General features: G+C 43.8%; 1 protein-coding gene and 1 pseudogene across 1 annotated transcript in view; one reads left to right on the top strand and one right to left on the bottom strand.

The window, feature by feature from the left end:
* Window positions 1–27,140, top strand: part of LOC124595505 (solute carrier family 22 member 7-like) — a 206,026-nt gene that overhangs the window by 106,142 nt on the left and 72,744 nt on the right. Inside the window, exon 5 of the mRNA XM_047134268.1 lies at window positions 17,522–17,684. Within this exon, the coding sequence (XP_046990224.1) occupies window positions 17,522–17,684 (163 nt within the window). The remainder of the gene's footprint in view (window positions 1–17,521; window positions 17,685–27,140) is intronic.
* On the bottom strand, window positions 14,273–14,390 carry LOC124597382 (annotated as a pseudogene).

Below are 27,140 nucleotides of genomic sequence, written 5' to 3'. Positions count from 1 at the left end.
ACAGAGAGCCTAACTTTCTATGTTATTCCGAAGATATAAAGAGAAGAAGAGGAAAAGATTACTGAAAACTGTAATAATGATGAAGGTAGCAGAATGTGTGTAGCGTACATTTTCATCCCCACCTCGTATTCCTTCTGAATAATACGACCTTCCATGAAGTCATCACTCAGTGACCTCACTAACCTAGCAAACCATCCTCTGGCTGTTTTGATTTTTCCACATCTCAAAGGCTGTACCTCCAAAACTCCGTCAGACAAGGGCTACCAAACTACTTAACTTTTTGGGCCCTCTGACTACTTCAATTGCTAAGCAGGAATGGCCATAGAACAAATGTTGGATTTAGAGGCATATACCGTATCACTAGGGGAAACAGAGGTCGCCTAGTGGAAAATTAAAGAGGCATTTGAAGAAAAGAGAAGCAGCTGTATGAGTACCAACAGATCAGTTGGAAAGCCAGTCCTAAACAAACAAGACAAAGCGGAAAGGTGGAAGGAATATACCGAGGGTTTATAAAAGGCAGATGAACATGAAGGAAATATTATAGAAAGGAAAGAAGACGTAGATGAAGATAAGATATGATACAGCGAAAGAAATTTTCTATAGCAGTGAAAGACCCACGAATGAAAGAAAGGCCTCCGGAGTAGACGACATTCTGTCAGAACTACTGATAGTGTTGGGAGAGCAGTCTACGACAGAGTTCTTTCATCTGGTGTGCAAGATGTATGAGACAGGCAGAATATCCTCAGACTTCAAGGAGAATATTATATTCCAGTTCCATAGAAAGCAGGTGCTGACAGGTGTGAGTGCTACCGGATTACCAGTTTAATAAGTCATGGTGGCAAAATACTACCATGAATTCTTCATAGAAGACTGGAGAAACTGGTAGAAGCCAACCTCGGGTAAGATTAGGGTGGATTTCGGAGAAATGTAGGTAAACGCGATGCTGCAGTGACCATACGAATTATCTTTCAGGATAGGTTAGGGAAAGACAAACCTACGTTTACAACATTTGCAGAATTAGAGAAAGCTTTTTCAGCGTTGACTGGAGTACAGTCTTTGAAATTCTCATGATAGCAGAGGTAAAATACATGGGGCAAAAGGCTATTTAGAATTTGCTCAGTAACTATACGGCAGTTGTATGAGTCAAGGGGCATGAAAGGAAATAATTGGTTGAGAAGGGAATGAGAAACGGTTGTCGCCTATTTCCGACGTTATTGAATCTGTACAGCGAGCAAGCAGTAGAGGAGAGAAAAGAAAAATTTGGGGTAGAAATTAAAGATTATGGAGAAAAAATAAAGACACTGAGGTTTTCCGATTCATTGTAATTCGTTCAGAGACAGCAAAGAACTTGGAAGGGCAGCTGAAAGGAATGGACAGTGCCTTGAAAAGAGGATATAAGCTAAACATAAACAAAATCAAAAGAAGAGTAATGAAATGTAGTCGAATTAAATCCCACGATACTGTGGGAATTAGATTAGCAAAAGAGAAACTTTTAAGTAGTAGATGAGTTTTCTTATTTGGCCGGCAAAATAACTGATGATGGCCGAAGTAGAGGGGCTATAAAATGTATGCTGGCAATAGCAAGGAAAGCATGTCTGAAGAAGAGAAATTTGTTAACATCGAATATGGACTTGAGTGATAGGAAGTCTTTCCTGAAGGTATTTATATGGATTTTAGCCATGTGTGTAAGTCAACGTGGACAATAAACAGTTTAGACGAGAATGCAATAGAGGCTTCTGAAATGTAGTGCTGCAGAAGAAAGCTGAAAATTAGGTTAATGAGTAAGTACTGAATAGAACTGGGGAGAAAAAAATAATTGTGATGCAACCTGTCTAGTAGAAGTGATCGGTAGGCAGGACACATTCTGTGATCTCAAGGGATCACCACTTTAGTACTGGTAGGAAGTGTGTGTGTGTGTGTGGGGGGGGGGGGGGGTTAAATCATAGAGGGAGACCAAGAGATGAATACAGTAAGCAGATTCAGAAGGATATAGGTTACAGTATAGTTATTCGGAGATGAAGAGGTTTGCACGGGATAGAGTAGTTTCGAGAGATACATCAAACAGGCTTCCGACTGAATACAACAGCAACAGCAACAACGATGACAACAACTGACTACTTCAATATCGAAGATATGCGGGTCACTTGTTGGATCGGAGAAATACAGGGAGATTATCAGCAAACGAAATGAGCTACATTGGAACGTATAACAATACTACAGGGAACTAAAAGACTAAATGTGTACTTTTTATTGTATTTTGATTGAAACGGGGCACGATTCAAGTTCACTCCCTACCAGAGGGAGCACTTTGAGTACCTTACACATCTATCCGAAAAAGCTATTTTTTGGGTGCAGCTGATATTGAGAATTATTAACAGCATATCACTTGCAGACGGATTTATTCAGTCGTGTGACCCCGTTATATTATTCAGGTAATCATTATGGGAAGAGCTGCGGTCAGTACTGCATTATTTAAATTAGCAGAGGAGATATGTTGTAATGTAACATATATTTAGTAACCATACATGAAATAAGCTAAAATTCCAGAGGAACCTCGCTGTTCGATGATAATACGAGGCCGTTCTGGAAAGTCATACCTCCGATTTTTTATAAGAAACCTACTACAGCTTTTTAAATGAAACAAACGTTATTAACATTCTACATCTTTATTCTTCGTGTCTACATTTTTATTTCTCAACATAACATTCCTGGCGACGAGCACCTTTCTCCCAACGAGAGACTAGTTTGTTGATATTGTCTTTGCTGAACGTTCCACTCCGTTCCACCTCACCTCTGCTTGCATCGCTTTATCCCTATCAAAATGAAGTCCTAGAAGGTGTTCTTTAAGTTATGGAAACAAGGTGAAAATGAGGTGGGGAAAAGTCGAGGATGTATGATGGATGACCGATGACAGAGAACCCAAGGTGTGAGATTGTTGAACGTGCCCATGCACTCGTGTCTGGTCTGCACTGTGATGCTGAAGGAGTGGGTGCTTCATGTGTGGGCGAACTCGTCGAATGCGAATCTCGATTATAGCACTCTGTTTATCACGCATTGACATAGCTACGTTGCACACCGCTATGTCAGACGCTAGAATTCGGAGCCCTCGAGCGGCAGAGAGCTGCAAATATGTAGACAAAAAGAATAAACATGTAGAATGTTAATAATGTTTATTTTATTTAAAATGCTTTAATGGTATCCAAATAAAAAATTTCGGAGTAATTACTTTTGAGCACGCTCTCGTAGTACTAGATGATCCAAATGCAATGACATTTATAATTGTGTTTGCTAAGATTTGGTCAGGTTTGTGGATAACATGTGCCTCATTCATAATCAACTGGTATGTGTACAGAATAGACAACGAAACCTTATTTTCAGTTTAGTGAAGGATTAGGGGACTATTTTGATCCAAAGGATGGATCTGTTTTGGTAGTAGACAGAAGACGGCGGGTAATTACGATGGAAGTAAACGCATACTCTAACCCCTGGTATAGTGGCATTACAAATGTCAAGAATTCTCACCTAATGGACTCAAATAGTGAATGCAATGTGCCAGTAAGCATGTCCAAATTTCAGAATAGAGTAGAATATAATTTCAGTGAAGAATGAAGTAGTTTCTGATATTGTAAAATGGTTGTTGGCTGAAGGACATCACAATCCATCACTTATGATCTGTTCGACGGTGTAAGCACAGGGATGTACGGTTCAACGCTACAGCATTAAGAAGGCAGGTTGTTCACTACTGAAAAGCAAGTTTAAGCTGATAGAAATGGAGGCAGATGGTACGACAGCAGATAATAGAACTGACGGCTGCGTGAAGTACAAGGTCCATAAAGAGTGTGCCATCATCAGTGCAATTACCAAAGCTACAAGAATAGGTTCGTTTAGAGACCATCGTCGTTTAGAGTACAAGGGAGAGGTCATTAAAACCAGAGGTGATTGGTGGAGAAACAACATTTGCAATGAAATGGCCCTAAATACCTGTGGTGTACCGTGCCCGATAATGATAAGTGAAATATTGCAGCCTTACATGTTGTTAACTCTGTGAAGGGAAAATGGAGAAATGACCAAAGACTGATAACAGCCTGCTGATATGCTGATGCAAGAATTTTTACCGAACGGCAGGGTCGAGGATGAAGATAATAATCAGAAATAACTTCGGGGAGAGATGGGTAACGATTACGATAATCGTACAGAAGCGATGTCACTCACTCAGGAAGATATAAGAGTAGCTATCATACAGCTGAAAAAAAAAGAATATCTGCAGGGCCTGACAACGTATCGACCGAGGTGCTTGAGGCGTTAGAAGATAAAATAACATCAAATCAAATCAACGATTGCTTGAAGCAAGGAAAAATTTCAGTGTCATGGAAAATAGCTGAAAATACCAATCTTAAAAGGCGGAAGATAAAGATCCTACTATCCTACAGTCATATCGAATCATTTTTGTAGGAAATTTACTGTAGTTAGCCGGCCAGAGTGGCCGAGCGGTTCTAGGCGCTACAGTCTGGAACCGCGCGACCGCTACGGTCGCAGGTTCGAATCCTGCCTCGGGCATGGATGTGTGTGATGTCCTTAGGTTAGTTAGGTTTAAGTAGTTCTAAGTTCTAGGGGACTGATGACCTCAGAAGTTAAATCCCGTAGTGTTCAGATCCATTTGAACCATTTTACTGTAGTTAAATTTTGTACTGGGATGCACTTTCGCTAGAGGCCTCCGTTTTCGAGTTATTCAAGAATAACGTGCAAAAGTGACGTTCAAACGCACCCCCACTCCCACTCGCAGCACTCAGAGATCACTACTTATGATATGTTGCTCGTGGCACTCCCCTATACAACTGCACAAAAATTTGTGACTGCACAAATTATTTACCACATTCGACCTTTTTTGGTCTTCATGGACTGGTCTCTTTACACCACCGCCTTAGTCGGGTATTTACATTTTGTAAAATTGACCTTTGTGTGAATTTTATCTAACAATTTTGCGATTTTAAAAGCATAAAATAAACAATTACATAGTTTTACTCGTCATATCTTCTGACTACGAAACTACTGCGCATGTAACAGTTAAGTTTTGATCGAATTGTCAACGTAATTGGTTTTAGCGTAATGTTTACAAAAGTCGTTTTTCTTTGATTATTCTCGTGGGCGTGTTTAAATTAATAATAGCCCAGTCAATAGAGACCAAAGGAGGTCGAATATCGGCAGTACATTACTGGCCATTAAAATTGTTACACCACGAAGGTGACGTGCTACAGATGCGAAATTTAACCGACAGGAAGAAGAAGCAGTCACATGCAAATGATTAGCTTTTCAGAGCATTCACACAAGGTTGGCGCCAGTGGCGACACCTACAACGTGCTGACATGAGGAAAGTCTCCAACCGATTTCTCATACACAAACAGCAGTTGAGCGGCGTTGCATGGTGAAACGTTGTTGTGATGCCTCGTGTAAGGAGGAGAAATGCGTACCACCACGTTTCCGACTTTGATAAAGGTCGGATTGTAGCCTACCGCGATTGCGGTTTATCGTACCGCGAGAATGCTGCTCGCGTTGGGCGAGATCCAATGACTGTTAGCAGAATATGGAATCGGCGGGTTCAGGAGGGTAATACGGAACGCCGTGCTGGATCCCAACGGCCTCCTATCACTGGCAGTCGAGATGACAGGCATCTTATCTGCATGGCTGTAACGGATCGTGCAGCCACGCACGTCTCGATCCCTGAGTCAACAGATGGGGACGTTTGCAAGACAACAACCATCTGCACGAACAGTTCGACGACGTTTGCAGCAGCACGGACTATCAGCTGGGAGACCATGGCTTCGGTTACCCAGCACAGTTAGTCCCAGTCTTCAAGAAGGGTCGTCGAGCAGATGCGCAAAACTATAGACCTATATCTCTTACGTCGATCTCTTGTAGAATTTTAGAACATGTTTTTTGCTCGCGTATCATGTCATTTCTGGAAACCCAGAATCTACTATGTAGGAATCAACGTGGATTCCAGAAACAGCGATCGTGTGAGACCCAACTCGCCTTATTTGTTCATGAGACCCAGAAAATATTAGATACAGGCTCCCAGGTAGATGCTATTTTTCTTGACTTCCGGAAGGCGTTCGATACAGTTCCGCACTGTCGCCTGATAAACAAAGTAAGAGCCTACGGAATATCAGACCAGCTGTGTGGCTGGATTGAAGAGTTTTTAGCAAACAGAACACAGCATGTTGTTATCAATGGAGAGTCGTCTACAGACGTTAAAGTAACCTCTGGCGTGCCACGGGGGAGTGTTATGGGACCATTGCTTTTCACAATATATATAAATGACTTAGTAGATAGTGTCGGAAGTTCCATGCGGCTTTTCGCGGATGATGCTGTAGTATACAGAGAAGTTGCAGCATTAGAAAATTGTAGCGAAATGCAGGAAGATCTGCAGCGGATAGGCACTTGGTGCAGGGAGTGGCAACTGACCCTTAACATAGACAAATGTAACGTATTGCGAATACATAGAAAGAAGGATCCTTTATTGTATGATTATATGATAGCGGAACAAACACTGGTAGCAGTTACTTCTGTAAAATATCTGGGAGTATGCATGCGGAACGATTTGAAGTGGAATGATCATATAAAATTAATTGTTGGTAAGGCGGGTACCAGGTTGAGATTCATTGGGAGAGTGCTTAGAAAATGTAGTCCATCAACAAAGGAGGTGGCTTACAAAACACTCGTTCGACCTATACTTGAGTATTGCTCATCAGTGTGGGATCCGTACCAGTTCGGTCTGACGGAGGAGATAGAGAAGATCCAAAGAAGAGCGGCGCGTTTCGTCACAGGGTTACTTGGTAACCGTGATAGCGTTACGGAGATGTTTAATAAACTCAAGTGGCAGACTCTGCAAGAGAGGCGCTCTGCATCGCGGTGTAGCTTGCTCGCCAGGTTTCGAGAGGGTGCGTTTCTGGATGAGGTATCGAATATATTGCTTCCCCCTACTTATACCTCCCGAGGAGATCACGAATGTAAAATTAGAGAGATTAGAGCGCGCACGGAGGCTTTCAGACAGTCGTTCTTCCCGCGAACCATACGCGACTGGAACAGGAAAGGGAGGTAATGACAGTGGCACGTAAAGTGCCCTCCGCCACACACCGTTGGGTGGCTTGCGGAGTATCAATGTAGATGTACGAGGGCCGTTCAGAAAGTAACCTCCGGTTGATTTTAAAAAAATCCACCAAGTTAAATAAAAATATTTTAATATATACATCTTACAACTACATCTTTGCACTATTTTTCTACATAGTCTCCATAGCGATTGAGGCACTTATCGTATCTCTTCACAAGCTTTGAAATTCCTTCTGCATAAAAATCACCCGCTTGTGCCTGGAGCCGCCTGTGACAGCATCTTTGAGCTCTTCGTCGTCATCAAACCGCTCTGACCCGAGCCATTTCTTCAAATGCATGAAGAGGTGATAATCACTTGGCGCCAGGTCTGGGCTGTAAGGTGGATGGTTGATAACGTCCCACTTGAAGGACTCAAGAAGGGCCGTTGTTCTGCGAGCAGAGCGAGGACGGGCGTTATCGTGCAAAAAAACGATACCGGAAGTCAGCATACCACGGCGTTTGTTCTGTATAGCCCGTCGTAACTTTTTTATTGTTTCGCAGTACACGTCTTGATTAATGGTCGTACCACGTTCCATGAATTCAACCAACAACACCCCTTTGGCATCCCAAAACGCCGTTGCCATCAGTTTTCTGGCAGAAAAATCTTGCGAGGCTTTTCTTGGTTTGGTAGGCGAATTTGAATGTGCCCACATCTTTGATTGTTCTTTTGTCTCAGGGTTCACGTACTTAATCCAGGTTTCGTCACCGGTCACGATTCTGTTTAGCAATGGTTCTCCTTCGTCCTCATAACGTGACAGAAAGTCTAATGCAGAGGCCATTCTTTGAGTTTTGTGGTGGTCGGTAAGAATTTTGGGCACCCATCGTGCACAGAACTTACGGTAACCCAATCTTGCTGTCACTATCTCGTACAAGAGAGTCTTAGAAATCTGTGGAAAACCAGTAGACAACTCCGACATTGAGAAACGTCGATTTTCACGAACTTTTGCATCAACTGTCTGAACGAGTTCGTCAGTGACCAATGATGGTCTACCACTCCTCTCTTCATCATGAACGTTTTCTCGTCCACTTTTAGAAGAACGTACCCATTCACGGACAACTCCTTCACTCATAACTCTTGGTCCGTTCACAGCACAAAGCTCACGATGAATAGCTGCTGCAGAATATCCTTTGGCTGTAAAAAACCTTATGACAGCACGCACTTCACATTTGGCGGGGTTTTCTATTGCAGCACACATTTCAAACTGCCACAAAAACTAAACTAGCGCAGGTATGACTTTAACTCGACCACGGCTTGATGCCGACTGACCTGTTGAGTGCGTGAACGCACGGATGGCGTCGCTACTCCCCCCACAACCCGCACTGTCACCAATCGGAGGTTACTTTCTGAACCGCCCTCGTAGATGTAGACGCTGCATCACAGACACTAGCGCCTGCGATGGTGTACTCAATAACGAACCTGGGTGCACGAATGGCAAAACGCCATTTTTTCGGATGAATCCAGGTTCTGTTTACAGCATCATGATGGTCGCATCCGTGTTTGGCGACATCGCGGTGAACGCACATTGGAAGCGAGTATTCGTCATCGCCATACTGGCGTATCACCTGGCGTGATGGAATGGGGTGCCATTCGTTACACTTCTCGGTCACCTCTTGTTCACATTGACGGCACTTTGAACAGTGGACGTTGCATTTCAGATGTGTTATGACCCGTGGCTCTACCCTTCATTCGATCCCTGCGAAACCATTTCAGCAGGATAATGCACGACCGCATGTTGCAGATCCTGTACGGGCCTTTCTGGATACAGGAAATGTTCGACTGCTGCCCTGGCCAGCACATTCTCCAGATCTCTCACCAACTGAAAACGTCTGGTCAACGGTGACCGAGCAACTGGCTCGTCACTACGCTTGATGAACTGTGGTTTCGTGTTGAAGCTGCATGGGCAACTGTACCTGTACACGCCTTCCAAGCTCTGTTTGACTCAATGTCCAGGCGCATCAAGGCCGTTATTACGGCCAGAGGTGGTTGTTCTGGGTACTGATTTCTCAGAATCTATGCACCCAAATTGCGTGAAAATGTAATCACATGTCAGTTCTAGTTTAATATATTTGTCCAACGAATAACCCTTTATCATCTGCATTTATTCTTGGTGTAGCAATTTTAATGGCCAGTGGTGTAGTTTGCGTAGTCGGAAATGTTAATCCTGTGGTAGGAGGCAATGCCAGGAGTAACATGATAGAGATTTTGACCGCTGACGAATGTGTGAGGATGGAGGTGCGTCTGTAGGTCACCGTTTGTACGTTTTTCTTGAGTGACTCAAAAACCGTCGCCTCCAGCGAAAACGTATCCATCTACAAAATTTAATTGCATTAAATTTGCTACGGAAAGGTCCTGTTCATTTTTTCTGTACGACTAATAGTTTGCGCGTAGCGAGCGAGAAAATATGGAAATCTCTCGCATGGTCTTTGAAGGCCAGATACAACATTGTGGATAGCATAAAGGGACATCAGATGGGACAGCTGAATCACCCAGTATGATTGGTGTCAGCTAAATAAACTAAAAGTGGCTGTACAAAAAACGGTTCATATATTGACAAAAGGACTCTTATCGCTGACAAGAACTCCTACCAAAAAATTAGTAATCATTCTTGATGAACTGTAAAATTTTCGAGCCCATGTTAAAACAGATTAGTTACCATGCCGTCTTAGTTATGGAAAAGATTATCAGTGTACGCAGAATAAATTTAAACTGTCTTTTCAAATCATATGAACTTACTGGAACGTATTTTAGCAGACGTCATGTGGTATGGAGCAAACGTATGGGCTCACAGATTGAGAACCGCGCTATTTGCCCTGGCAATCTGAAGAGCACAGTGAAGTACAGCGATAAGATTAGCTCGGACATCTCGAACAATACCAACAGAAGCTCTTTGTTTTATTATTGGGGTCTGGAAAAATGATTACATCATACGCTACAGGGGTCCGATGAACTGAATAAGGAAAGAGGTAAAAGAAATCTAAAGCCATCGCAGGAGAGTAGGCAGACAACATGTTCGAAATAATGAATAAGATATGATTAAGGTGGCGAGGAGCCTGGAGAAGCAGTGCTACTGGGAAATGAGTCTATTAAATATTTCCCGATTTTGAGCAAAGGTTGTTAATGGACGAAATTTACCCGTTAAGAGGTTTTTTACTTTTTGTAAGTGGGCATGGTCCACATCTCACCTCCATTAAATAGAAGGGAAAGTAACATTTGCGTTTGTGAGCTGACAGGAACTCTTAAGCATGTCGTTATCGGGTGTGAACTATAGGCAGATATCACAGATGGAGAGGGAGGACTATTGGAAAATAATAGTATTTTGCTATAGTTAGGGGCAGTGGATTATATGGTACTAAACAGCTTATCTGAAAAGGTGTCGTAACGTGAACTGGAATTGTATTTGACAAGACAAGATTCAGCTTCAAGACGATACCAGGTACGAGTCAGCCCAAGTGAAATAGCATCACACATAACCCTTGGATAGCAAGAAGAGCATCTGTGGTACTTCGGAAGAGGAGCTGCAAAAATCAAAGTATGGGACTACGCTTTGGTAAAACGAACATACTGCGGGTTGATACCCGGATCAGATTATAGTTTTCATTTCGCATGAGATTAATTTCAGACTGTTTAGAGTGGTTATATAGTAATTCCAAGACGGAACGGATGTCCAGTAATACAAAGATGGTGCGCCTTCTGTTTCCAGTCGTGCACGTATAAGAACTGCGATTATTTTAATCAGTTTTGCTGTTAATACAGACGGCTCCTGGAGCAGCTTGTGTAGCCCAGCATGCAACGTTTTAGTGCCCTTATATGGTGGTCAGGAACAGTCTGTAAGGGTGTTTCAGGGGAAGTTGTACTGAGAAATGATTGTTAAGGAAAAAATTCGATTCGTTGAACCGTTTCCGAGCTATTTAGCACTGGAGTTAGCCAATCAGATCGTCGCGCGCGCTGCCTACCATAGACATTGTCGCTTAATTTGTTCTGCGTCTGGTTTCCTGAAACCGAGCAGGCACAGCTTTCGCTCACCTAGCTTAAATTTATCACATAAGAAAAAGGCACATTTTAACTGGTGATGAGCATTTAACAAGTAGTAACTCACGGACCCACAGATTTTTGTAAATTATGGTATTTTAGTGCGTGAAGTGCTTGAATTTGAGCACGTGCAAAATAACTTGAAAACTGTGGAGTGTATCGAATTTTTTTGCTAACGATTATTTCTCAGCGCAGCCTACCCTGCAAAATCTTTACAAACCTTTCAGACTGTTACTGACCATCCCGTATATACGTAACCTGTTAGTAATTTGTATTTTGAACCACCTGTGTAGGTAAGTCTCACTTATCTCTGTTATTAAGTTCCTAGCGGTTTTTACTGTACCGTGTTGAATTCGATGTTGTAATGGGTACATCAGGTATTTCAAATTCCAAGATATTGCCAGATGTTCAGCCTGGTAGCGCTAGAAATTCTGCTCCGATATGGATTAATCAGCACACCGTTTAATGTCGATATATTCAAGAACCAATGGCAGTAGTGGAAATCTAATGTACAGTACATTTACATCTACGTCTACATGATCGCTCGGCTATTCACAGTTGAGTTTCTGGCAGAGTGTTCATCGAACCACCTTTAAGCTACTTCCCTACCGTTCCACTCTCGAACAGCGCGCGGGAAAAACCAACACTTAAATATTTCTGTGCGAGCTCTGATTTCTCCCATTTTATTATGATCATCATTTCTCCCTATGTAGGTGGGCGTCAAAAAAATATTTTCACTCTCTGAGGAGAAAGTTGGTGACTGAAATTTCATGAGAAGATCCTATCGCAGCGAAAAACACTTTTGTTTCAACCCCAGTTGATGTATCACATCCGTGCCACTCTCTCCCCTATTTTTCGATAGTATAAAACGAGGTGCCCTTCTTTGGACTTTTTCGATGTCCTCCGCCAATCTCATCTGATGCGGATCCCACACAACACAGCAATATTCTAGAAGAGGGCAAACAAGCGTAGTGTAGGAGACCCTTTAGTAGACCTGTTACATTTTCTAAGTATTCTACCAATAAATCTCAGTCTTTGGTTTGCTTTTTCCACAACTTTATGCATGTGATCTTTCAAATATAAGTTATTCGTAACTATAATTCCTAACTATTTAGCTGAGTTTGCAACCTTTAGATTTGTGTGATTTATCGTAAAACTGAGATTTAGCGGCTTCTTTTTAGTGCTCCTATGGATTACTTCTCTTTTCATGATTTAGCGTCAACTGCCACTTTTTGCACCATATAGATACGAGGGTGAGTCAAATGAAAACCTTAAATTTGTAATAACAAATCGAAATTTCGCGCCGTTCTCCTGTAGGCTGATAAGCGTGCTACAAACAGCGTGCAGAATGGCCGTAGGTAGCAGCATAGTGCAGATGCACACATACCGCCGCAGTGTCAGGATAAAGATGGCCTCCCCACTTGCGACTTGCACCAGGGAAGAACAGCGTTCTGTTATTCGGTTTTTGCGTAGTGAAGGTGTGAAACCTATTGAAATTCATCTATGGATGAAGGTTTAGTACGGTGATGCATGTTTGTCACAGCAGCATGTCTACGAATGGAGTAGGAAGTTCGCAAATGGTGTGACTTCAGTGGAAGATGCCCTTCGTCCAGGTCAGGCACAACGAATTGTGACTCCACAAGAACACTGCAGCAGTTGAATCCATAGTGAAGGAAAACCGCCGAGTGACACTGAATGACATTGCAACATGTTTACAGATTAGTCATGGCTCAGCACACCACATTGTGCATTATGCACTCTAGTTTCACAAAGTGTCTGCAAGATGGGTGCCACGGCAGCTGACTCCTGAAATGAGAGAACGACGTGTTGATACTTGTGAAGAACTTCTTCTTCGCTTTGAACGAGAAGGTGATGGCTTCCTTGCAAGAATCGTTACTGGGGACGAAACCGGGTGCACTTCCACCAACCGGAATCGAAGAGAGCGAGCAAGGAATGGCACCATTCTTCATCACCAAAACCAAAGAAGTTTCGAACAGATCCATCAGCAGAGAAAGTTATTCTCACTCTCTTTTGGGATGAAAAAGGCGTCATTTTGGAGCATTACATGCCTAGAGGTACCACTGTCACCAGTGCATCATATACAGATCTCCTAAAAAATCATCTGCGCCCTACAATCAAATCAAAGCGACGTCGATTGCTGTCAGCAGGTGTCCTTTTGCAGCATGACAATGCAAGGCCCCACACCGCCCGTACAACAGTTGCAACAATCACAGACTTACATTTTGAGTGTCTTTCTCATCCACCATACTCACCAGACCTTGCCCCAAGTGATTTCCATATGTTTGGACTACTCAAAGACGCAATGGGAGGAAAGAAGTTCAGTTCTGATGAAGAGGTACGCCACGCGGTGCATGAGTGGTTGCGCGGATTACGAAAAGAATTTTTTTCTTAAGGAATTTATTATGCACTTTGTAAGCGCTGGAGGACTTGCATTGAGCGTGGGGGAGATTATGTTGAAAAGTGATACAGCTTTGTGCAACTTCTGCACAATAAATAGTATTTCAAAATATATTTAAGGTTTTCATTTGACTCACACTCGTATCTTGTCTTACACAACGGTAAAGCCTTCTGGAAATCTAAAAATATGGGATCAATATGATCTGTGCCACCTGCCACAGCCACCTCAGTTTGGTTTATTTCACTGTTCTACACTGTCCAATTACATTAATGTGACCACACGTCAAAAGCCTCAATAACCACGTTTTGAAGCTCGAACTGCTGCGAGACGTGCAAGAAGAGAGTCAATGAGGTTCTGGAAGGTGTCAACAGTATGTGGGGCCTTGCCGACTCCTGCGGCATGGCCAGCTGCGATAGGTTTCTCGGTTGAGGGTCCACGGCACGTACAACCTGATCGAGGTGGTCACACAGACTCTCTAAAACTAAAACTCCCCCCAACAGGCCATGAAGGCCCAACGGTACCTACCGGCCACCATCCTCAGCCCACAGGCATCACTGGATGCGGATATGGAGTGGCATGTGGTCAGCACACCGCTCTCCCGGCCGTATCTCATTTTCCGATGCTTCTCAATCAAGTAGCTCCTCAGTTTGCCTCACAAGGGCTGAGTGCACCCCGCTTGCCAACAGCGCTCGGCCGACCGAATGGTCACCCATGCAAGTGCTAACCCAGCCTGACAGCGCTTAACTTCGGTGATCTGACGGGAACCGGTGTTACCACTGCAGAAAGGCCGTTGGCCACACAGACTCTCGGCTGCGTTCAAATCCGGGAAGTTTGGTGGCCAAAGGAGTACGGTTAACCTATCCTGGTGCTCTTCGAACCATGCACGCACACTGCGAGTGGTGTGACACATTGCGTTATGCTTCTGGTAGACACCATCGTGCCGAGGAGAAAACAAAAACCTGGATGCAGGGGTGGACATGGTCACCAAGAATAGATGCATACTTATGTTGATTTATTGTGCCTTCCAGAATGACGAGATCATCCAGGGAGTGCCGCGAAAACATTCCTCAGACCATAACGCTCCCTCCTCCGGCCTGGACTCTTCCGACAATCCAGTGGACATCTGTCTGATGGAGGAAGTGAGGTTATTCATCTGCAAAGGCCGCCTGTCGCTACCCGGTGGACGTCCAGTTGTGGTACGGGCGTGCAAATTCGTTCGTCGCCATTGACCAGCAGTCGGCGTGCGTGCGTGAACCAGGTGCCTGTTGCGAAGGCTCATACACAGCAACGCTGGCTGGACGGTCGTTCAGGAGATGGTAGCCCCTTGGTTCATCTAGGTGGTCAGCTACTCAACAGTCGCACGTATATTATCCCGTACACGTCTCCACAGTCGCCGTTCACTCCTGTCATCTATGATCTCTACTGCAGCACTGTTGCCTCGGCGCTGGTTCTGCATAGCACCATCTTGCCACACACAGTATATTTCAACCGCGACGACACGCGAACAGTTTTAAAAACAAAGCCATTTGAGAAACGCTGGCCTGAAAAACATTGATTATGCCCCTTCGGACGTCAAATAAGTCTCTCCATTTCCGCCGGCCGGTGTGGCCGAGCGGTTCTGGGCGCTTCAGTCTGGAACCGCGAGACCGCTACGTTCGCAGGTTCGAATCTTACCTCGGGCATGGATGTGTGTGATGTCCTTAGGTTAGTTAGGTTTAAGCAGTTCTCAGTTCTACGGGACTGATGACCTCAGATGTTAAGTCGCATAGTGCTCAGAGCCATTAGAACCATTTGAACCATTTGATTTTCTCAATTTCCGCATTACGACAACGACCGGACTGTTTTTCACGTCCTCCAACGCCCCACGCTTTGTATACCCTCCATTGCAAGTGGTGCCCGTGCCGTCTGTGAGTGGTTATTGCACATTGACTTCGAACAAAGGCGGTGGTCACATTAATGTTGTAAGGTGCAGTTTGTTTCTGCTAATTCTAGAATTGAGAACAACTGTGTAAGGTGAAATGACAAGTTTAATATCGCAATATTTCTCACAAAATTACAGCTTTTACACAGTTTTCAACTCGCCAACATAAAAACAGCACAATAGATAACGCATGTTGCCAACATCAAAAAGTGAAATAATTTTATACACAACAATGTAAAATATTAACTCTCTGGAAGAACATTAATCCTAAGCGCAATAATATGAAAGTTTAATTGGAAGTTTCTTTAAAAAATTGCTCTTACATATACGTTATGATTTTGGCCAGTACTACGAAAATCGTCCGATTCCGGTTCAAAGTTCGGTACTATTTAGGATGACAATCAAGTCTACAGTGGATGGTTAGTCAAGTGACAAACTTGAGCGCAAGATTACTCAAGGCCGCTCGAGTTTACAGTAGACGCAACCTGGTGAACCAACAAATTTTGCGCCTGTGCACTCGGTATTTACCTTAAGCTGCCACGTGCTGCTGTCTGCAAGGCCGCTCTCTCCCGCTGAAATAATCTGGCCTTTGCTGGACTTTCCAGCAGAAACTTTCTCTGTGTTTCTTCTTACGTAAGAAAACATGTACTCAGCCCTAGTCTTATCATGTGGCGATATACACGCGCATGGTTGGAGCAGCGTGCACATTATAGTGCCCTCTCAGTTCTCGCAAGAACGATTAGCTAATTTGGCTGGTTCATTTCTCCACAGTTGGAGCTAAACGTTGCTACACCTAATTTCTGGCTGGAGTGCAGCCGCTGTGAATGCAGTGTCCACACAAATTTCTTCTCTGCGTCGTATGGAGCGTTAAGCGCTCCGTTCTGGTTCAAAAATGGTTCAAATGGCTCTGAGCACTATGGGACTTAACATCTATGGTCATCAGTCCCCTAGAACTTAGAACCACTTAAACCTAACTCACCTAAGGACAACACACAACACCCAGCCATCACGAGGCAGAGAAAATCCCTGACCCCGCCGGGAATCGAACCCGGGAACCCGGGCGCGGGAAGCGAGAACGCTACCGCACGACCACGAGATGCGGGCGCTCCGTTCTGCACGACGCCAGTTCGGAGAAGAATCCCTGAAAATTTCCCTCTTGTCCTACTCATTGCAGAAGTGCCTCCCTCCTCTTGGATTCCTTTTTCACGTCACGGCTTTTTTTTGCCAATAGGAGCGTTCCTCTTATTTTATAGAAACTGTGTCTACCAATCGCAATATCCCTTCTATCAAACTGCATCGAAACTTTAGTATTTTTTTTCCTTCCTAGTGCGTTTCCGCCAATTGGACGTTTTGTGCCCGTTATAGACGCCAAAGTACATTGACCTTTCCGTGTGTCGCACTCGCTGGACGAAAATGCGTCACTTGCTTTTGTTCGTATCCCGTTGGAACTCCGAAACGCAGCTTTCTAAAGCTTTTTCTCTGTTTCTTGTGACGCCACTACACGCGGTCCTCTGGCCTGAATCACTTGGCCTGGGATCGCTGCCCTTGGTCCTGCCACCCCTTTTAAGTGGTTTCTGTCGTAACTCCCAAAGCGTGGCTTCGCTACACCGTTGTGGGCCTGGCTTTTCAAAACTAAAAGCGACTCTCGTTTCCTGTTCCACTTTCCGCTCAAAGACATGCATTGTATAGGAACGGTGTGTTAATTACCGTCAATTGGCTGTTATCCCTTTTTGCATTACATACAAATGTTCTCATAACCGCCGAATTACATTAGGGGTCATCTTCACCTTCTCGTTGCAATGTGTAAAGGTCTCACGTAAGGTGCACATCTGACCATTTATTCTGCCAGCTTACAGTGTGACTGGACCATATAATAAGTGAATCTTTCTATAAAAACTTCAATTTACGTTTTATTGTTATTGTTAATGTGTATTTTGTTAATGAGTAAAATATGTTGTGAGAAAACTTTAGGAAAGTAATCTGGCACTACACATTTGTTGGACAGAGTGTCAGTTCGGCTGGGAGTACGACCGCACGTGGTACACGCAGACTGCGGTCTCCCAGCACAACTGGGTGTGCAACGACGCCATCAAAGCCTCCATCGCGCTATCGCTGTCCAGCCTGGGGCAAGCCGTGGGCCTGCTGGTGTTCGGACAGCTGTCTGACGTGTGAGTACTGCGCATCTCACTCACTGCAGCTCAGCAAATTAAAACGAAGCACTCAGACGAGTCAGAGATCTAAACTCTTTCAATACTACGCTCTCCTCATTAAATTGTTTCCACAATAAAAAGGAACGTAGCAGCCTCTGCCTTTCAAATGCTTTAACTGCACGGGGTAATGGATAAATCTCTACCTATTATAAAAAGACTGAGCGCATTACAATATGTTGCAAAAAGCTGAACGTCCAAATGCGTTTTTTTTTAGGAGTTCGTATCTTGGGTTCTACTGATCACAGGAAAAGGGGTCAAGTGTTTTGAACAGCCCTTGTCCCGACGGCCATTTGTATACTTGGCGGAAGAACAGCCAACTGTAGCCATCCCACAGTAAAGGGCCAAAATTCAAACATTACAACTTTCCTCCAACACAGAGAAATTGAGTAAATCGGTTGGGTCTTTTACATTAGGTGTGGTCTACGGTGGACCTTGGGCGGCTTATAAAACTACCATTTGTTCATCAGCAGTTCCTGAGAAAACTCCGAAAAAAATACGATTTTTTGGACACGAAAAATACCAATTGTGGTCGAGGCGACATCTATAATTTCTACTCATGGCAGATCGTCGATATTTTGACAATATGTTCTTAAGCTGATATTCTCGGGGAACTTCGAAACATTTTCCGACGTCATTATCAATTACCAATATCCAGAGGTTCAAAGTTACCGTACGTATTCCAGTAAAATATGCACATAATATCCGGTCTCACAATTAAATGTAGTTTTTACTGGCGTAGTGGGTTCTACAGTCATCGCAAGGATTCTGAGGTCACCAAAATTGTTTGTAGTCAGCATTTTTTCACCAATTTCGTGACGTGTTCTCTCTGTATAATGGGCACTTCACTCCTATACACATGTGCCCAGAGTGCAGTGACAGAAATGGGCGGAAATGTTCTTAAAATGTCTGAAAAGAACTTAAAATTATGTAAAACTGGGAAGACTGTAAATTTGGTACAAAATTTGTGACAACATTTTCACTGTTCCAATAAAAAATTATAAGCCAGTAATTTTCGATGAGCATAGGGAAAACAATATCAAAACTGTGAAGAAAAAAGTTTAGGAGATGAAAACACGCTTACGTTTTGTAAGCGAAGTAACAGTCCAATCTCCTGTATGTGATCAGATAAGAGGAAACACAGATGCCAACCAAAAATGCAAAGTACTGCAAATAATCACTTATTTATGTAAGAAACTAGAAATGAACTGTTTTATAAGCTACAAATATCACATATCAAAAGAAAAGTGTATCTTTCTAGATCCCACTGAAGAAGTGTTAAAATAACAGGCTAAACGCGTCTGGAAGAAATAAAATACACTGCAGCAAGTAAAGGCGGTTTTTATTTACAAAACGAATATTTCTGTGCTTGCTGCGGATGATGGTCACGCAAAGAAAGTTGTTAATAAACAGTTTATTTACTTTTTTTCTCATGGCTCCCAGCTTCCAACTCATTCCAACGGGAATTCTTGATGCGATGACTCCTGGACAATTTTTTCCTATCGAGGTGGTGTTTCATCTAATTGAAACGTTACATCTGGCTGTATCTCATTGAATCGAGGTGTAATGTACACTCCTGGAAATTGAAATAAGAACACCGTGAATTCATTGTCCCAGAAAGGGGAAACTTTATTGACACATTCCTGGGGTCAGATACATCACATGATCACACTGACAGAACCACAGGCACATAGACACAGGCAACAGAGCATGCACAATGTCGGCACTAGTACAGTGTATATCCACCTTTCGCAGCAATGCAGGCTGCTATTCTCCCATGGAGACGATCGTAGAGATGCTGGATGTAGTCCTGTGGAACGGCTTGTCATGCCATTTCCACCTGGCGCCTCAGTTGGACCAGCGTTCGTGCTGGACGTGCAGACCGCGTGAGACGACGCTTCATCCAGTCCCAAACATGCTCAATGGGGGACAGATCCGGAGATCTTGCTGGCCAGGGTAGTTGACTTACACCTTCTAGAGCACGTTGGGTGGCACGGGATACATGCGGACGTGCATTGTCCTGTTGGAACAGCAAGTTCCCTTGCCGGTCTAGGAATGGTAGAACGATGGGTTCGATGACGGTTTGGATGTACCGTGCACTATTCAGTGTCCCCTCGACGATCACCAGTGGTGTACGGCCAGTGTAGGAGATCGCTCCCCACACCATGATGCCGGGTGTTGGCCCTGTGTGCCTCGGTCGTATGCAGTCCTGACTGTAGCGCTCACCTGCACGGCGCCAAACACGCATACGACCATCATTGGCACCAAGGCAGAAGCGACTTTCATCGCTGAAGACGACACGTCTCCATTCACACCTGTCGCGACACCACTGGAGGCGGGCTGCACGATGTTGGGGCGTGAGCGGAAGACGGCCTAACGGTGTGCGGGACCATAGCCCAGCTTCATGGAGACGGTTGGGAATGGACCTCGCCGATACCCCAGGAGCAACAGTGTCCCTAATTTGCTGGGAAGTGGCGGTGCGGTCCCCTACGGCACTGCGTAGGATCCTACGGTCTTGGGGTGCATACGTGCGTCGCTGCGGTCCGGTCCCAGGTCGACGGGCACGTGCACCTTCCGCCGACCACTGGCGACAACATCGATGTACTGTGGAGACCTCACGCCCCACGTGTTGAGCAATTCGGCGGTACGTCCACCCGGCCTCCCGCATGCCCACTATAGGCCCTCGCTCAAAGTCCGTCAACTGCACATACGGTTCACGTCCACGCTGTCGCGGCATGCTACCAGTGTTAAAAGACTGCGATGGAGCTCCGTATGCCACGGCAAACTGGCTGACACTGACGGCGGCGGTGCACAAATGCTGCGCAGCTAGCGCCATTCGACGGCCAACACCGCGGTTCCTGGTGTGTCCGCTGTGCCGTGCGTGTGATCATTGCTTGTACAGCCCTCTCGCAGTGTCCGGAGCAAGTATGGTGGGTCTGACACACCGGTGTCAATGTGTTCTTTTTTCCATTTCCAGGAGTGTAATTCTGAAGCATTTGCAAGTACACTGTATCAGTAACATACGTTTTACAAATGAAGAATGAGCAGATATCTTTGTCGTACATTAGTGCCCACCGCACACTGGTCTTCAGGCTGTCCTTTACGTGCTGCTGCACCAGTCTCCAGACGTTACATCTATTTACCATGCCGCCCCCCCCCAAAAAAAACAGGACATTGATAGTGGCGACCAATGATCATGAGGGTGTGGGACGGAACTCACCGCTGGCAGGTGTGGCCGAACGGTTCTAGGCGCTTCAGTCTGGGACTGCGCGGCCGCTACGGTCGCAGGTTCGAATCCTGCCTCATTGCATGGATGTGTGTGATGTCCTTAGGTTAGTTAGGTTTAAGTAGTTCTAAGTCCTAGGGGACTGATGACCTCAGATGTTAAGTCCCATAGTACTCAGAGCCATCTGAACCATTTGAACGGAGCTCACCAGTTCGGTTCAAGCTTTGCGAGTAGAAGCAGGTAGATGTCCCTTTCAAGTTCCAATGTTTCACCTGAGTTGCCTGTAGGAAAACCTAAAACGCTTTCTGAAGATTTACAAGCAGAGTATAAGGCATCTATGACCAATACTTAACGTATTGCAATGGCCAAAAGCAGAGAATGGGCAGTTAGTCAGCTCGGGTTAGATTCTCACTGCTATCACGTTTTCTTATTTCATTCATTTTATTTATTCTTATTTCATTCATTTTATTTAATTTAAATATAGTTCATTATTTCCAGTTACATACATGAAATTAGTATGTTCGATTTAGTTACGATTACTACCCCTTTAAGTTAAAAGGGTATAGGTGGTGGTAATAAAAACGAATATATCAGGAAATGTAGTATGAAACTGCGAAAAGACGATAATCGTGCCAGGCATCCCATTTTTGTTGAAGAACGTAGTTTTTGCAGTTATGTACAAAGAACCCATACTATCCGCTCGCTTCCATTGAAAAATGTTGCAACTGGCAATAGAATAACGTGCAGGATTTCAGAAATCTTACTCTTGGTATCACAAATTTCATCACGTGCTGCATGCCTGCAAATTTAGCACAAAGTGCTTCTTGATGTATAGAACTATGATTACCGTCCGTCTTTCATTGTAAACTAAATCTTTAAATTCTTTCTGCATTGTACTGTAATGCCACGAAATGTCGTTAGACTGCCTCTTTTTGTGCAAAAAGTCACTAGATCTATAGCGTCCTTCATGCCAGATCAAATAGCGAAGGTTAAACGGCGCTGACGTCACGATTCTGCAGAAACTAACAAGGGAACCTCCCCATCGCACCCCCCTCAGATTTAGTTATAAGTTGGCATAGTGGATAGGCCTTGAAAAACTGAACACAGGTCAATCGAGAAAACAGGAAGAAATTGTGTGGAACTATGAAAAAAATAAGCAAAATATACAAACTGAATACTCCTTATGCAAGATAGGCAACATGATAGAAGTGGTCCCGTGGTCCCGTGCTTTGCGTGAGCAGCTGCGGAATGAGAGGTCCTTGGTTCAAGCCTTCCTTCGAGTGAAAAGTTTACTTTCTTTATTTTCGCAAAGTTATTATCTGTGCGTTCGTTCATTGACGTCTCTGTTCACTGTAATAAGTTTAGTGTCTGTGTTTTGCAACAGCACCGCAAAAGTGTGCGATTAATAGACGAAAGGACGTGCCTCTCCAATGGGAACCGAAAACATTTGACCGCCAGGTCATAGGTCAACCGATTCCTCCACAGGAAAACATGACTGATGTATTCTATACGACACCGGTGACGGCATGTGCGTGACATGACAGGAATATGTTGTCGACCCACCTAACTTGTACACTTGGCGAATGGGTAAAACGATCCTTCTACGCCTGATTTAGGTTTTCTTGTGGGTGTGATAATCACTCCCAGAAAAGTGCTGAAAACATAAGAGTTTGTGACATAGACTACAACAAATGAATGCAACAGTTTCACAGTCGCACAGTTTTCCCTGTGCTCTGTCAAAACATATGTTTTTAATGTTTTCAAATTTTTTGGTGTTTAGACCGTCAAATCTTGCATATGTCCAAGTAAATCTCAACATGTCCTGGAATTTTGGAGAGCGAAGTTGATTATGTGTGAGTTCCTGAACTTTGATAATTGTCTGAAAAAAAAATAAACTTCTCACTTGAGGGAAGACTTGAACCAAGGACCTCTCGTTCCGCAGCTGCTCACGCAAACCGCGCGACCACGGCGCTCGTGTGTCAGTTTAAGCACAGTCTTGTATAACTGTTCAAAAGGGACGTTTCAAGGCATTCGTATGACGTGGGCTGTAAATTGGCAGTAATAGCATATGCAGAAGAAATGGAAACAGAACAACTGAGCACGAACATAAAAAACCACTCGTTATTGGCGGGCTATTGAGGAAGAACTGAAAGGAATGAGAAATACTAAATGTGCAAATAAAGGAATGAATGTAAAATGGCCAAAACTAGAAGATGACGTATTGAAGTGGATTCAAGGGCACAGTCAAAATGGCATCGGAATTAATTCAAAAACGATTCAAATACACTCTTGTAAATTAGCACTACATTGGAACTTAACAGACTTTAAGGTTGGACTTGTTTGATGCTACAGGTTTATGAAGCTTCATGGACTTAGCATGCGAATCAAAATCAAAATATCTCATAAAATGCCACAAGAATTTGAAGAGGAAATATTATCTTTCCAACGCTTTATTAGTCAGTATCGAAAGAAAACCAGTGTCGACCTAAGCCAAATAGCGAAATTCCTCTGACATTTGATATGTCGAGTAACAGAAGTATTGCCATGAAAGGTGCTAAAAATGGTTCAGATGGCTCTGAGCGCTATGGGACTTAACATCTGAGGTCATCAGTCCCTTACATTTAGAAGTACTTAAACCTAACTAACCTAAGGACATCACACACATCCATGCCCGAGGCAGGACTGAAACGCCTAGAACCGCTCGGCCACTGAGGCCGGCGAAAGGTGCTAAAACTGTAACTATAAAAACAAGTCGATACGAAAAATTGCATTACACTTTTGTCTGTTCATGTTGTGCTGACGGTACTAAACATAATTCAATGATCATTTTCAAGCGCAAAACAAAGGCAAAACCTTGTGAAATACCGCGACTTGTTGTTCTTGTTCTTCATGTCCATAACAAAGGTAGGATGGACGAGGTTGGTATGAAATTATGGGTTAACGGAGTGTGGGAGACAAGGAAAGGTACTTCATTGCAGAAGAACTCTCTTCATTCTCTATAGCCGGCCGCGGTGGTCGTGCGGTTCTAGGCGCTGCAGTCCGGAGCCGCGAGACTGCTACGGTCGCAGGTTGGAATCCTGCCTCGGGCATGAATGTGTGTGATGTCCTTAGGTTAGTTAGGTTTAAGTAGTTCTAAGTTCTAGGTGACTGTTGACCTAAGATGTTAAGTCCCATAGTGCTCAGACCCATTTGAACCATTCTCTAGATTAGTTTTGTAGTTTGTTTTATTTTATTATATTAAGTGTATAGCTATGGTGTTCTTTTCATCATTGACAAAGGTCTTCTTAGGCACTTGTGGGTTTTATTGTTCTGAAGAAGGTGTAGTTATCTACGCCGAAACCTAGGTTAACGCTTAACACTAAGTGCTTTTTTCGCAATCGAGGCGGGTTTTTAGTTTTTTAATATATTAACCAACGACTGCTGACGCGCTGCGATGTTGAAGGTTCTTAAGTTTTGTAGTTATTTGAAAAATTCTGTGAAAGAGATATTGATACAGGGAAATTCAGAGCTTGCTGTTATTCTGGGAGGACTTACTTCACAATTACAACCTCTTGATGTCCCGACAAATCAACTATTTAAAGCGTATATGAGAGAGAAAAGGAACAAGTGGATGACGGATGAAACACAACATGGATTCACGCCGAAGGGAGTTTCAAAACGACCTACAATCAAACAAGTGTATTAGTGGATTAAAAAGTCGTGGTCTAGAGTGAGAGAAGACATTACCGTTAAATCTTTCAAGAAGTGTGAAACAAGTAACATCTTGTGTACGAAAAAGATAACGATGAGAAAGAAGAAAAGGAAGAAAATCCAGATGACGATTTTCAGGGATTTTAAAGGTCAGTTCGTTTTTATGAAATAAGATTTTTTTCATCTGGCTTTGCAATGTAAATATGTTATTTAAAAAAACTGCTTTAAAATTAAGGTGACTCTTATAATCCGTAGCGTCTTACAGTCCGTAAAATATGGTATTCACAACTGAAAACTTCTGTATGATCGATATATGGTTTTCAGGTAGAACATCATTTTTTTAGACTTTTAGTGACATTATTATTCATCTGCTGGAAATTATTATTAAATTGTAAAATGTGTGAAGTTAGTTCATGTGTAGGTTTACTAAAACTGGTTTCCTGATGAGCGAGCTGCCTCCTTAGGGCTTCTCACACTGTATGAAATACGCAACACACCAATAACAGGTGACCTACTGTTTGTTCACCCTCTCCACGCGTACAAGCAGCACTTGGGGCTAGCTTGAACCAACGATAGTGAGACATTAATTTTCCATTCTCGTTTAACACTGTTGTAAGATTAGATGGCTGCGGTAACCTTATGGGAAGACGGCGTTTGTCAGTAGGGATAAAAATCTTTTACGATCGCCCCTTTCTTTCTAAGTGCATCGTAACTTCCTCCTGATCACAGAAGAAACGATTCTGTTGTAGTTTTCTGCTGCGTTTTCTAGAGTTGCTTGTTTGGCTAGTGCATTCCCAGGATTTCTCACATGTGCTTTTGTCCATTAGAAGTTTTCATTCCATTTCCTCTGACGCAATTCCCTCATTTTGATTCTGACCTCTATTAAATATTTATGATTCCTGACATGTTTTTAATGAATCCAGCGTAATTCGAGTGTATGTGCATATTACAGCTGCCATTTATTTGTTGTAAGTTCTCTAGTTTATCGAAGACTCACAAGACTGCCGATTGTTCTCGTTGGTTAATGGTGGACCCATTCCTTAGTGCAGGGCTTCCCAACGTGTGGTCCGCGGACCCCTTAGGGGTCCGCCGGCTCTTTCTAGGGGGTCCGCGGCCACCTTTCACCAAATCGTGTAAAATAATGAGTAAAATTATTGAATAAAAATGTGAAAATCAAATTCATCATTTTGTTTTTCGTGTGAAAAACATGTGTACTTTTACTTCAGGTCGTATCCCCGAGCAGCCTTTGCGGTTCCTAAGTGAGAACGTATACACAGTTTAGTGCCGCAGAATGCGGATTCTCTGATCAACTGTTTCGCAATAATATGGGGGTCGATTGTGCGCCGGCTCACGGCGCTAGATGCGCTGAAACCTTTTACGCATGCGTGGAGTGAGCTTTGTCGACCAGTCACAGCGCTCGCTGGCACGTATGCGGCCCCAGGCATCATTAAATGTTAAACTTGCTTTGTCATTGCACTACCTACGAGGGCATTTCAATAAGTAATGCAACCCCTTTTTTTTCTCGGCCAACTGTTGTTGAAAAAACCGGAAATTTCTTGTGGAATATTTTCAAACATTCCCGCTTCGTCTCGTATAGTTTCATTGACTTCCGACAGGTGGCAGCGCTGTACGGAGCTGTTAAAATGGCGTCTGTAACGGATGTGCGTTGCAAACAACGGGCAGTGATCGAGTTTCTTTTGGCGGAAAACCAGGGCATCTCAGATATTCATAGGCGCTTGCAGAATGTCTACGGTGATCTGGCAGTGGACAAAAGCACGGTGAGTCGTTGGGCAAAGCGTGTGTCATCATCGCCGCAAAGTCAAGCAAGACTGTCTGATCTCCCGCATGCGGGCCGGCCGTGCACAGCTGTGACTCCTGCAATGGTGGAGCGTGCGAACACACTCGTTCGAGATGATCGACGGATCACCATCAAACAACTCAGTGCTCAACTTGACATCTCTGTTGGTAGTGCTGTCACAATTGTTCACCAGTTGGGATATTCAAAGGTTTGTTCCCGCTGGGTCCCTCGTTGTCTAACCGAACACCATAAAGAGCAAAGGAGAACCATCTGTGCGGGATTGCTTGCTCGTCATGTGGCTGAGGGTGACAATTTCTTGTCAAAGATTGTTACAGGCGATGAAACATGGGTTCATCACTTCGAACCTGAAACAAAATGCCAATCAATGGAGTGGCGCCACACCCACTCCCCTACCAAGAAAAAGTTTAAAGCCATACCCTCAGCCGGTAAAATCATGGTTACAGTCTTCTGGGACGCTGAAGGGGTTATTCTGTTCGATGTCTTTCCCCATGGTCAAACGATCAACTCTGAAGTGTATTGTGCTACTCTTCAGAAATTGAAGAAACTTCAGCGTGTTCATAGGCACAAAAATCTGAACGAACCTCTCCTTCTTCATGACAACGCTAGACCTCACACAAGTCTTTGCACCTGAGAGGAGCTCACAAAACTTCAGTGGACTGTTCTTCCTCATGCACCCTACAGC

This window comes from Schistocerca americana, chromosome 2 (genome assembly GCF_021461395.2).
Source record: "Schistocerca americana isolate TAMUIC-IGC-003095 chromosome 2, iqSchAmer2.1, whole genome shotgun sequence".
In the NCBI taxonomy this organism is placed as follows: domain Eukaryota; kingdom Metazoa; phylum Arthropoda; class Insecta; order Orthoptera; family Acrididae; genus Schistocerca; species Schistocerca americana.
This window is presented reverse-complemented; position numbering and strand designations above follow the sequence as displayed.